General features: G+C 30.5%; 1 protein-coding gene across 1 annotated transcript; it reads right to left on the minus strand.

Moving 5' to 3' along the window:
• Window positions 1-440: 440 nt before the first annotated feature.
• Window positions 441-9,066, minus strand: LOC120355556 (serine proteinase stubble-like; the record flags this gene model as incomplete). Its single annotated transcript, XM_039444103.1, has 4 exons — window positions 441-2,533; window positions 4,319-4,476; window positions 7,153-7,427; window positions 8,975-9,066. Coding segments are annotated over 4 exons (684 nt in total), but the record flags the coding sequence as incomplete, so codon positions are not given.
• Window positions 9,067-14,522: the final 5,456 nt, after the last annotated feature.

Genomic DNA, 14,522 nt, shown 5'->3' on the forward strand with positions numbered 1-14,522 from the left:
TTTATAATAAGCTGCTTATTTCATTTGAAATACCAAGAGAGTCATTTAGTCGTCACGTCAAGTCAATAGCGTCAAGTCGATACCAAATAGGCTAATGACTTCCTCCACATGAATATTAAACTGTAAATTCTTTACTGATCTCATAATATTGGAATGACCGCATATCAGTATTTCTAGTGGAATCTGTGAAAACAATTTCCATTTGTGCGAACACGAGAAGAAACAGCAAGTTCTGATCACTCAAGGGTATCAGCAACTCACCATTGTGAATACTGATTTTGATATTCACAGCAATATGTGAATATTGATAGCCTAATTACGTCTCCAATAATTCTTTGTTATAAATCTTTTATACAATTCTCAATCAATCTTCATTTGTGACATTTCAAGCACTCTCTAGTATTAAGATTTATTCCAGTGGCTGAATGAAGAACAAAAGATAGATTTTCAATCGAAATTTTATGGCTTTTTACAACAAATAATGTACAAATATTACGCATATAAATTACAAAAAATAAAATTATTCCAAAAATTTGAACATTTCAAAATCTGCCCATAGTTATGGAATTACCTGTATCGTACCAGCTCATAGAGCTCGTCAATGAAGGAGAGTTCAGATAGTTTAGTACCCACTCCACGCAAAGTTTCAAAATCACACAGTCTTTGGTATAAACAAACATTAAATACAGGCAAAAACGCAGGTGTATCGGTACGGTCAGGTGGATATCAAGTAACTCTCACTCAAAATCTTAAAACGTAGAAAAAATATCTGCACCGATTTTGTTGTCCCTCAAACTAGAGACGAATATAAAATTGGGTTCCATTATTTTTAAAGCGTTCAAATGGGTGGGTCAAGCATTTCTTTTTAAATCTGTAGTGAATATTGGTATAAATGTTCAGATATTAAGAGTCTTATTGGTGATTATTATTCAGAGTTTTTGCATAGAATTAATTCTATGCAATTACAACCTATAATAATAGGATGATGTTTTAATCTGCTGCTTCCAGCTACCTCTATTGAACTGAGACTGAGAAATATTATACTTTGCAAGATTTCTACACAATATAAAAGAAAGAGTCTTACAATATCCTCTTGAGCGTTATCTTTACAAATAAACTAAGAGAATTGAAAATGAAGATGTGAGTTGAATTCAATAAATTATGGAAAAATTGATTGGTCTATTTGTATGGAAAAATTGTTTGGTCTATTTGATGCGATCATTATAAATAGTCTTTTTTGTAGTCAGTTAGACACCAGTTTTCAAATCCACATTTACTATGGAAATCTAACAATCACCTGTTGGTGTTCATAATTTATGGAGAATGGCGCTGCTGTATAACTGCTATATTTATAACAATTATTCACAACTTTTAGGCTATATTGAATGGTCCTGGACTTGAGAATCCCTTTTGGGATATGTTATCAAATAAATGTTTTATCAATATGTTTATATTCAAAAAAATCTTATATCTTCTTATCGGTGGACAAGTGAGGTTATCATTCACCTTATGGGATCAAAGCTTTAAAATTACAGTTTTATGTCGAAATAAAGTTTTTTTTAAATTAAAGAGATGATTAGAGATGATCTGTCACTTTACCATATACAGAGAGGATTTGTTCTGTTCAAAGTAAAAATTCTATCGAATTCTCATAGTAATGAGGGAAACATTGATTACAAGATACAGTATTATCCTATACAAATTCCTACCATCAGAAATTTTATGAGATTCAATGTAATCCCGTCGTTCTACACTATAAGATAAATAAATTAATATTAAAGTATATATTCTGCTTTAGAAAGAACTTGAGGCTTTCTCGGAGCTTGAGAATCATAGAAGCATGAGTACCTAATCATTATGAATCAATGATTAAAAAATTTGATAATTCTACCCATGTTTGACTTATTTATGTAAAGTTCTTCAGTTTTCCGGATGCATCATTGGTCATGGAATCAAGATACCATTTAGGATAGATAGTTCATTCTTTTCTAATCCTTCAAATGTGGAAAAATCGGGAAACAATTCTCTTGAATTTATATCCGGCAGTTCACTATTTCACAGAAAACAAATTGTATTCTAACTCTCTCGAAAGCATTCGAAGACAATTCTATTAAATATATCCGGCACTTCACTATTTTGCAGAAAACAATGTATTCAAACTTTCTCTAAGCATTCCTGGCAATATTTGGTTTAAACACAATCTTGATAACATCGCATTGCTTGATGAAGTGATTCACCCATTGAACGTTGTCAGGGTGATGTCAATGACTTCTAGACTTCATTAAGTGTTTTCCTTGACTAAAACACGGTACAAAAATGTTTAGTCAAGCGAAGTTTTGAGGTGGTTTGGATCGAGGAAAGATTTCTCTGTTTTCTATGAATTGATGATGTATGATATCCAATCGACTGTGTGAGCTACCCTGTGGTAAATACCAGGTTGCCCTCTTTGAGCACAAGAGTAACCAGCTGAGACGATTCCTATCAAGTACCATCGTCCTGTTCTCTCCATCATCAGAGGTCCTCCTGAGTCACCCTGCAAAATATATTTCCCAAAGTGATTATTCAATGTCATTATAATGAAAAGGAAATGATTGATCATTACATTACAGTTATTAAACTAGCAATTTTATATAACAGTGAGACTCTGGACCTCAACACTGGAAAGACGTTTGTCTGCCTTCGTAAGTCGATGTCTTCTTGCAGACGTTTTAGAATCTCTCCTAGGTCGATTCTTTAATCAACTGCATGCTTACGTTTTATATCGCGTATGCATCAACTCTAGTTTAACAACAGCACGGACAAGCTTAAGCTTGTATCTGTAATAACAGCCCCGCGAGGGGCACTAGATTTCATTACATGGATTGTTTATAAAATGTAAAAAATCTGCATGTTTTTGGTTGAACGTCCATTGTGATTTATTTACTTATTTATTTATTCATGCATTTATTTATTTATTTTTATTTATTTATTTATTTATTTATTATTTATTTATTTATATTTATTTATTTATTTATTTATTTATTTATTTATTTATTTATTTATTTATTTATTTATTTATTTATTTATTTATTTATTCATTTGAGTATTACAATAGTGCGATAGTATCCCTCTAGCTGTAACTGTAAGCTATTTGAGGGATGTATCAAAATAATCCTTTACATACAATAAAAACAATCAATAACAATAGTTATATTTCTTAATTTACCTGATTATATTTCTTCATTATTTTGTAACTGATTGTTCTGTCTTGTCCATTGCACCATAACTTAACTTATAAAATAGAAAAAGACTTTGCTCGGTAAGAGACAATTAACAAGATAATCACTCTGGGATATTACCTGATGTTATTCACTCTGAACACAAATATTTATTAAATCATAATATATCTTCATTGTAAAATTGAAATGATTTTAAACTCAAAAAATATAATAAATAGTTAATAAAAATACATAATAAACTGGAATAAACACAATAAATAAAACATAATTCATTAATTTCCTGAAACTAATCAAAATGATTTATCCTTATGAAGTGCACTTTAAGTTTTGTTTGAATCTCATTTTTACTCTGTACATTGTCAACTCTAATGGCAATGAATTCAACAGAAATGGGATTCTGAATTCTGGAGCTCTTTTACCATAGGCATTATTATATCTCTGGGTTCTATAATTCCTATGTCTCAATGAATATTCTATTTTGTTCATTTCTCTATATTCGTTCTTATAGTAGTTTCGTGACAAATCTGTGAAACTGGCTAAAGCTTCCACCGTCATAATGCCGAACAAGTGACATTCACCACCATTAAAAAGTGTTTTTAATGATTGAGTGTTATCATTTGATTACTGAGACAATGTTACTATAAATAACAGCGAAATATCACCCATTTGTCAACAGTTATGTACAAAACCACAAAATATCTTTCCGTATGCATACGTATGTCTTTATACGTTCATCTGTTGCTATGTACGCCGGTTCTAAGAGCATGAAGAAAACTCTACAACCTTGAAAGATCTATGTAACTGTGGATTATCAATTCATTGTAGTTCTTGAAAACATTTTGCAAGTGTGATAATATTAATAACATTCTCGATTATATCTCATGTGGCAGATATCCAACCAGGGTCCTGTTACATGATAAAATACAAGCTAATAGTTTAATACTTTTTTATTCTATTAACTAGCTGACTACTGCTATTATCAGTTTGTATTTTATCTTGCAACAGGACCCTGGTCACTTAGAAATAATTGTTATCACTGAACACTTTTCCACAGTTGAACACTCTACAAAACTGATATGAATAAATCTTGACATAAGTACCTGACATGAATCCTTTCCACCGCCTCTGTATCCTGCACACATCATTTCATCATAGATAATAACATTGATTCCATTTGATTTATGCCACCTCTCACATAATCTGTTGTCGATGACTGGCACATCCACTGCTTGCAACGTTTTTGGCCTCAATCTTGAACCTTGAACAGAAATAACGGGCATTAGAGATTGATTAGTTACCATACCAGACTTACTTATCTTGATTCCTTAACCTCACTGGTAGAGTATACTCTACCTCCTTTATAATACTAATAGTAAAATATAACCCCACTATAATTATAATAGTAATATTCACCTGAATCTGTCAGCATTCAATGTTATTTTTTGAGGATACCTAACAGTTCAATATGGATCTTGCTACTGTTGCTTAATCTGACAACTGATTTGTATTGATATTATACATGTAAATTGAAAATCGAAGTACCCTTTCATCATGTATTTCTATTTCCACACTTGGATGTTCCAAACATGTTGAGTGAAGATGAAAAACATAAATTCCGAAAGGGTGTTAACATGAAAGTGAACATATACAGTATTTCACTCTGCAACATGGAAAACACAAACCATAATTTTGTACGGCAAGTGGTAGTTATCGTAGTTACTACCTACTACGTGATAGGTATAATTTTAAGTATCAGAATTTTTTATTTTTCTATTCAGTAGGGATAGTGATTCCAGTTCCTTCCATCAGAACACAATATATTGGCCTGGCTTCAAGTACATCTATCAAATTCAACCGTGATTAACCTCTGATTAAAGCCATCATCGCCATCTCTTGTTGATTCTCGATTCATTCAACAGTCACTTAATCGCGGTTAAATTTAATAGACGTACGTGCAACCGTATGTTGGACTTGTAGGCCTGATAAAAACCATAAAACAAGTCAATCTTGAATAAGTTTACAACAATGTGATATCTGATAGCCCTTTTTAATCAGGCTATTTAATGAGACTCGTCAATGGGTTTGGTGTATGAAGGAAATATCTTGAAAATGTAACGATGGTAAATTGTTATTAATTTTCTATGATATTACTTCAAATTCGATTTTTGAGCGGTGTCATTTGAACCAAGTGCAAGTATGTTGTGGTAATGGTTAGACCTTCTTGTGTCAATTTCAACTTCTTTATTAAGAAAGTTATAATAAGTTTTGGAAATGATTCTACAGAGGCAGTCCACAAGTCTCTACTATCATCAAACTTGATTCTTTTAATGGGAGAATATCTTCAAATACTCTTTTACGCATTAATATTATTTATCCTTTATCGATTCTTACAACAAGTATATCATCAAAAATGATAGGGAGAGAAAATTTATAAGATAACCTTGTGCTACTCCTCTCCTAAATTTAGATAAGGTTACACATAGTCCGAAATAGGTTAAGCCTTGTAGTTGTTCAGTTCACTTTTTGTATTTTATCAATTGTATACAATACTCTCATGTACGAGCACCTGCGAATAAACTTAACAATTAATCATCAAAGATTTCTATCAATTAAAAAAAAAAAATATTTTGCAAGTGGATATGGTGAAAATGAAACAACAGTATTGTTATATTGAGGCACGAGTAGGCTTCTCGCTTAACACTTGTTGAACAAAGATAGAGTTGGCAAGAGTGAGTGCGAGTGAGAGAGAAACAATAAATTGTGGGTCGTGGAGAGGTTACTCGTGGAAATGGTACAACTTCAAGGTCATTCAAGTAGTGTTGCGCGGATCGCATATACTGCATTAACGAGGAGCTTCATTTTAGGATTAAAATTCTGTTTGAAAGTGAGATTATATTGTCATTCCCATGATAAAAAAACAGTTTAGGGCGAATGCCTGTTGTGTTCACCTGAATTGTATGGATTATCTACAAATACATAAACAAAAAATTACCACGTCACGTAATTACAAACCTTGAAGTCAGATTTTGTTCCAATAACTTGATGGATACGGCTATAGTATCATTGAGGAATAAGAATTAAGAAGTAGGGAGGTATTATGAAGGTTTTTGTGAACATTTTGGTGCAATGCAATTTTGATATTATTATGGATTTAAAGCTACGTTCCTTACAGTATACAGGATTATACAGTTTACTTTGAAAACTATGCACGAACGCTATTTTACTTTATTAGTTCCAAGTTCTCCCTCATAAGATAATAGATAGGCTTTGAAAAATAAATTCGTTTGAAATTGGGACGTTTATTGAGGAACAATCTCTTGCCTGGTTTCTCCAAGCTCTGTCAAGATATTTTAACATGGTCAAATCAGGTACGGTTTACAACGAGTGCACTGGAGCTTATGATTTCTTTGGCGATAGTTACTATAGTCAGGTCCAAGCTATAATGACTGTGTTTAATTAGCAGTGGTATAATTGCTCTCCTTGTCTATCATTCAACAAAGCGGATAGCGCTATCTCTTTCTCGCTTTGCTCTATTGCCACATCGACTTTTAGCAATGTGGAATTGACAATTAATTAACAAAATATTTCATATTAATTGAAATAATTGAAAAATATTATTTCTTGCTTAATAAAATATGATTTATTATTTTAAATAAGAATGAACAGTTAATATTACATCAATAAATCTGTATCAGTTACCGTCTATAGGAGGCATAGACAAGACAGAGGATTGGCAGCATTGTTCTGCTATCTTTCTTCACTGCCGTTAAAACGTGGACCTCACTATATCAATAATTCCAGTGCACACTTGTTAACATTCCTGATTTGACCATGTTTCAATGCCTTGACTGAGCATGGTGGAACCGGGCATAAGTCTACCTGTAAGGTGAACTTTCTGACAAATATCTTTGAACGGAAAAGATTTCTCACATACCAGCTTGCAATGCACCCCATCCAGCCGCCCAACCGAATTGACCCAGGAAATCCTCGCCTTTTTCTGGCAAACAAATCGGTGCAATATGAGCCATGTACTGTACTGGTCGATCCAATCTTAGAACTGCTACGTCGAATCTGTCCGCCTGTGGAGTGAACTTGAAATACGGATGAACACTGATTTTTCTAACTCCAAACGTGTAAGCTGGTAATGGTTCCACTGCAGAGTTTATTACATAATCGCCCAAAGTCACCTGGACCTGTCTGGCTGACGCTCTGAAACAGAAAAGTACTTCAAGTTTACATTTTTTTCTACAAAAAAACATTGGATATGATGAAAGTGTGTTATGAAATTCACACTTGTTCATGGACTAAATTTTTACAATCCCTGTAGAAGGAAAAATAAAATGAAAATTACTACCTATGTTTTATCTAGAATTATCCTTCTTAGAGTCATTCTAGAATAGAATAGAATAGATGTTTATTTCATCAAGACAATTTTGAAATACAATAGTTACACTTTTTATCAATCAAATGACAATAGAAAGTACCAAACAATATTACAATATTTTTATTATGGCAATACTATGATGGAAGTCTCTGTAAACAGTAAACCACAAAAAAGTTACATAATTCAATAAAACTTTCAAAATAAGGAAAATACTAGCATTAAAATTAAAACTAAGAATTAATCATTAGAATTTAAAATAAATGAATCACTTCAGTCACAATACTATTATCACTAGCCACTGTATCAAATAACAAGAGAAAAGATCAACAATATAGATGAAATAAAATACTGACTTGCAAAGTGATTAATAGATCACTTGAGGGCAAGCAGGACCTAATGCATACTGTATAATCTATCATGCAATCATGAGACAATTATAATGTCTCAAATAAAAATGTTTTCTATTGAATTGAAAAACAATGATTAAATGCATGGAATAATCATGAACAATGATTGTGTAGTCATAAAAAGTTTTGTTAGACCTAATTTGTGATCAAATCAATATGGCTTAGAATGATGAACGTTAAACAATGATGTTTGCGCTGGCAACTGATTTAGTATTTTTGAATGGTGAAAGAGTACTATATATTGACATTATTGTGTAATTTTATGCTTTTAATTTGATAATTTCTTGAAAGTCAAGAAAAAACTAACATCAGTAATGAAATAATCGAATAATGCAAGCAATTCAATAGATTAAATCATTAAATAATTCAAAAAGGGTACTGAGATTTTCATTTTTCTTTCTATTTCTATAATTTAATAGGTCTACTGATCATATATAATTTACAGTAGTATGTTTATGTTTTGAAGAGACGGATTCAAAGATCCAAAGGTTGAAAGAACCTCACACGTCAACCGAAGCTTATTGTACAGTAGCTTGATAGTCAAACTGAAAATTTGTTGTCTTTCTTCAATCCAAACACACCAATTTCACAATAATTTTAATTTTGTGTTATGAGTCCACTGAATCCTTTTTTTCTGTGGTTTGGATGCATGTTTTCCAAGTAAATCGATTGTACAATGCCTGTTTTGTACTTCTGTGATGAAAACTGATCAATCGTTATGTTTTCACAATCCTGACGACCAATAAATTATTTATTCCACTAATCTCTAGTACTGAACCCTTCCTCAGAATCACTCTGAATAATAAAATTTTTACAGATTTTTTTTTCATTCAACCCCAATAGCTTCATTCCCACTAAAATTGCTTTCAAGACTCCTGTAGAGTTTTCATCATGAGTGCGTAGGCTGTATAGAAATTGTTGTAGCACTTCTTTTTAAATAAATGTTCAGAGCAAAATACTGTTACCTTGCTACACAATGACCGGCGGTGACCACGTGATACCGATTAACCAACGAGCCACCACATCTACTGGATCCAATCCTTATGTATGCCTGCAAAAAAGAATTTATTCAAATAAACTATTATTATATATTTTATCGAATTCATTCGATAAAACTCAGTGAAAAACGCCACTTGTTTAGATCTGTTATTTCTCCATTCTACACAATTCTATACTTTATCATTTGCTCTAACTCGAATTTATCTCAAAATACAAATAAAACCTGCAAACAAAGGGCCGCTAAACTTATGTATGTAAATTCCTTATTCATTCATACTACAATAAGTACATAATCTAAATGATATGGAGAAAAATATGAGATAACCTTGTGCCATTTCTCTCCCAAATTAGATAGGGTTACACATAGTCCGACATAGGTTAAGTCTCGTAGTAGTTCTCCACTTCACGAAATTTCCAGTTCAATATTATATAAAATAATAAATTGGCCCAATATTATAGCTTCAGTAACTTACATTGATATTGCAATTGTTTTATTAAGGCTTTGTTAAATGCAGGCTACTCATTTGTTGATCATTTTTCAACAGAGTGAAATTTTTTCATACTATTCAGTAAATTGATTTTTAGAATTTTGTTGATAAACGCTTCTGGGGATGTATGTTTAAGGATTTTCATTACCTATTGTTGATTATAATGAAATTATCTCAATTTGCAAGTAAATGTGATTGCGAGTTTTTTTTTAAATATCCAATTTATTCAATCAAATTAAAATGTTATAAACTTGCATTATTAATTGATGTCAAAGCCTCGTATATTATGTTATTGTGGGCAATAATTCATTGGACCAACAATGTCATCTGGAAGTGAATAGGTGGTCTATTAAGACCCTGGAATCCACTTTGAACAGCAACTTGGAGCTCACCTTTATGCACAGTGATGACACTTTGAAATGCTTTTGATTTGTTTGGAATTTTAAATTATAAGGTAGACAATCTGAAGCTTCAAAGCTATATCAAGTTTATATAAATATCCATTATGCTGTAGATATATATCTATAATTAGAAACCATCGAATATGAAGTGTATTGTAGGAATAGAGAACATTCAAAGCTATTATTATTTCAATTTGTGATGAGTTAAGATGCCTACCGTACATCCAAAAATTGATGTTCAGCATAGCCATAAACACTGCAGTTTTTCACTGGTGGATGTAGTTTCTAAAGTGGTTGTATTCAGGGGAGATTGTGTTGAATTCTTCAGGAAAATATAAGTGCTAATGATTATTTGCAACAGAAATAATAAATTCATGATAATATCATGCTTTTAGGATAACTGTTATTTTTCAATCATTATTATTAAGCATAAATTACCTGAAATATTCCTTAGAGAAATTGTGAATGAAAACTATTATTTGCTACAGAAATAATAAATTCATAATAATATTATGCTTTTATAGTAACTTCTGTTATTTTGCAATTATTATTATTGAACATAAGATACATGAGATTTTACAACACATTTCCCTGCAGTTCGTAATAATTCTTTTCATAAAAATGAATTATATGCTGTAATAACAAGAAATTCAATATATACAAGGATCTAACGGAATGAATGGTAAGAAGCAAGCAAGAATTGAATTGAAATGAACAAATGATTGATATAAATGTTGTGAATAGGACTAAAGCCTATCTTCATCTCTTCCATCTTTAATCAACATTGGACAAATCACTTATTTGCAATCAGTCTTCACAGACAGTAGCTGAATTGAGGTCTGAATTGATTCATTAAAAAGCATAATCAAGTAATTTTCAAATCTAACAATATTTTCATTTTTAGACTATATTTCCTATTCCCTTTATATATATCAATATTTTTATTTCTAGACAATTTCCTGTATATTCTGTTGTGTCTGTGACTTATTTTCTCAAGATAGGCGTACATCCATACTTTTACTCTAAAGAGTCAATGCCTATGAATATAGAAAAAAAATAAGTTGGAAAAAGTCAAAGCCCAATCCTTAAAATAATAAAACATAATTTTTTAATATTTTAGAAAATGTTTTCAATATTTGCATCAGATTGCATCAACATGTTTGTAAAGCTTTGGACTACTCCGATATTCAATGAAAATTGAATGGGAAAAATTCAAATAAATTGTGCCAATATGACGTTGCCTAACTGTTTAGATGAGTTCTACATAATAAAGAAAATAAAATTGTTGAATAAAGAAAATAGTCTATTATATTGAATTCCAACTATGAAATATTTTAGGCTTATTCCATCCTTGATTATTTATATCCTACTCAAATCAAAATTAATTTGTTTCTCAAGAGTATTTGATAGCTATTATATCTGGAGTGGAGGTTGGTGAAATGGGCCTTCATGTTAATATGTATATGGCCTCTTATGAATGCATATATTATTGTATATAATACTTAGCCTATATTAATTTTATGTTTAGATTGATAGGAATACTATGAAAATATAATAATACAGAGAGCTATTTCATTATGAACATAGGTAGTTTGAAGTCATACTGCCATATTAACTGACATATTAAGCTAGTTCAGTAAGGTATGTTGAAATAAAATTCATTATCATCTTGTAAAATTGAAATTCTATGTATGCCCATCAGATATGTTAAGACGTAATAATACTTATAGTATTTTCGAAAACTTTAGAAACAAACTGTGATATAACCACTGTAAAATATATGTGGAATTTTACCGTAAAATGGAATGTGAATATAATGTGAAATTGTTGTAAAAGTGAAATACTTCTTAGGTATTGTCATTACTCATTATGACCTGGAATATAAGATTAAACTTGTTCCAAAAAATGAATAGTAAATAATGTACGAAATATCATAGTAAATAGAAATACAAAATTTTCATAATATGAATAGTTCTTCACATTTTTAAAATTAGTTTGTTGATAGAAAATTGAACATTGCACTTATATTATTAAATAAATGAATAAGAGAAACATATTACAAAAAATTGTGGATTAAGTTTGCATGACCTGATAAATTCATAAGTTCACATAACAACAATGCATGAGGTTTGAATAATATGGAATAAAATTCTTGAAAATGGAATACCAGAGAAAAAGTTTAATTAAATATTACATTAGACTATCGAATATAATGAGGGGATGTCTGGTTCTAAAAATGTGTATGGAATTTGTATCAATCATGGGAAATATAAGTTTTAATGAAAACATAAACAAACTATTTTTATAGAGTACTAAATGTATGAAAAAGATTCCGTATACTAAAAAAACGAGAATCTGAAGAAATACAAATATTTGTGGAATTACTTTTGTATTCAAAGGAATTGACTAATCTGAAAGTATCAGACTTGTAATTCTAATTGGAAAAAATCATGTTGAAGATTTAAAAAATTATAAACTTCAATCTTTGTCTAGAACTATTTATTAAATGAAACACTTGATAGCTACATCAAAGCTTTTCTTGCTTTTTGTGAGTAATATTGTAAACAAGTTTATGAAAGTAAACATTTTTGACCCATTTGCATCTTTATACTAGCCTAAATTATTATTCATCTTAATTGAAGAAGGGAATAGGGTTCGCCATCTTTTCTAATGATTTCCAATTTTAACGATAATTAACATGTTCACTAAGCAATTGGAATGAATGAGTAGATATAGAATATATTTATAAGAATATTAATAAAATTGAACGATATAAATATAATGTGATTATATGTTTTTATCATTGTTGAATAAATGAATAAAATAAGGTAGTTGTCTACTATGTGGTGACACAGATATCTTATCTCTGAGATTATATAGAAAATGTACACCTGCTGTTCACTTTAGACGGATGACCACATTCATCACATTCATATTTATCCCACACATTAAAATGCAGTAGGCTATTACAACAAAAGACAAAATCAAACACAATTTATGATACCATTAGCATAAAATAACTTGTTCGCCAGTTCGTATGAGAAAAATAAAATGACTAAATTCAGGTTCCTTTAAAATAATTACATTTGAGTAAGAAACTGTAGACTTGATTAAAACCTCACAATAAACTAATAACATTATTTCCACAATATGAAGCAATTGAATAATAAATAAAAAATAGGCTATTCAAATCAAGATGAACATCCTCTATCCTCACTGACTCAATCTCTCATTCTAGATGGAACACATCAGATGAGGATCCCAAAAAATGAAAACTAAAACTTTAATAAGAAAAAAAATTAAAAACTATTACAGAATATTGAAATAAAAACACAAATTTTTGCAAACTCAAACTTTCATTCTATATGGGTAAATTATGAAAATGGATAGTATGCAAACTCTATTGGAAGTTTTTTTTGTGTGCACAGCTTACAAATGACTGTTAGATCTAAATGATAGAGTTCATAATTATTTATATTGTATCTGGTTTGATAATATTCATCATTCATCTTAAAAAATATATTCATGTTACTCTGAAAGTATTGAAAATGTTTAACACAGCTGGCGGATTGTCATTAGTCAAATTTGTTTGAAGGCTGAGAAAGCTTAAATAAAATGGTATATCGTGGGCTCATACTGTTTTTACTATCGTCTTCTACATTGCGAACAGATAAAAAGAAGTGATATTTGAACATATTGCAGTGAAAACTGTATAATTTCAAAGTAAATCATTTTGCTGGTATCTGTAATACCGTATGGAATATGGGAAGGAATTTTAAGAAATTGTAGTAGACAAAGTTGAATCAGTCGCACAGTTCTTTATGTTTTTATATTTGAACTCATCTTCAATATCCTCACTCGATGTGAGGTGGTGTTGCTGATTATTGTTTATGAGCTTCAATAATCGTTACCCAGTGGAAGTTATTTGAAAATGGAGCACAACATGGCATTATCTGTTATTAGACATTTCAAAATTGGAACATTACAATTCTCCAATTGGAAATGAAATTGATTGAAAAATTCAATGATTTTCATAACACTATCTCACTGGAATTTTTCAAAAGATTTGATAGATGAAATATGATTCAATGTGAAATCTCAACCGTGATTTTCATCACTGCTAAATGGCTAAATGGCTAAATGGTATGCTTAATGTATAGTGATTCATCAAATTTGTTTTATACGATTTGAATTTTAAGTTCATGTATGTAGAATGAGGATGAAAAACCGTGCAATCAACTTAGAATTTTAATATGCTTTAGTAAACGGTTTTGTGAGTACTAATTTCTCCCATGTAATCTGAGGATGAATAATCGTTCAATCAGCTTAGAATTTTAATTTGCTTCAATAAACGGCTTTCTGGGTACTAATTCTCCCCAAGTAATCTGACGTTGTGAGTACCTACTAATAGATTTCTGAGTACTAATTTCTCCCATGTTCTGACTTTCTGGATTTTGGATGAGTTCAATTATAGTGATAAGTTATGCTCTTGAAATGAACATTATAATATTATGAATTCATCAATCAATTGTGTGTAATTTATAGAAATACCTAACTTATCCCATATCCTCACTATACATTCAAGTCATGATATAAAACTAACTATAGGTGGATTTTGAGCTGTT

Source organism: Nilaparvata lugens, unplaced genomic scaffold (assembly GCF_014356525.2).
Source record: "Nilaparvata lugens isolate BPH unplaced genomic scaffold, ASM1435652v1 scaffold2800, whole genome shotgun sequence".
NCBI lineage: Eukaryota > Metazoa > Arthropoda > Insecta > Hemiptera > Delphacidae > Nilaparvata > Nilaparvata lugens.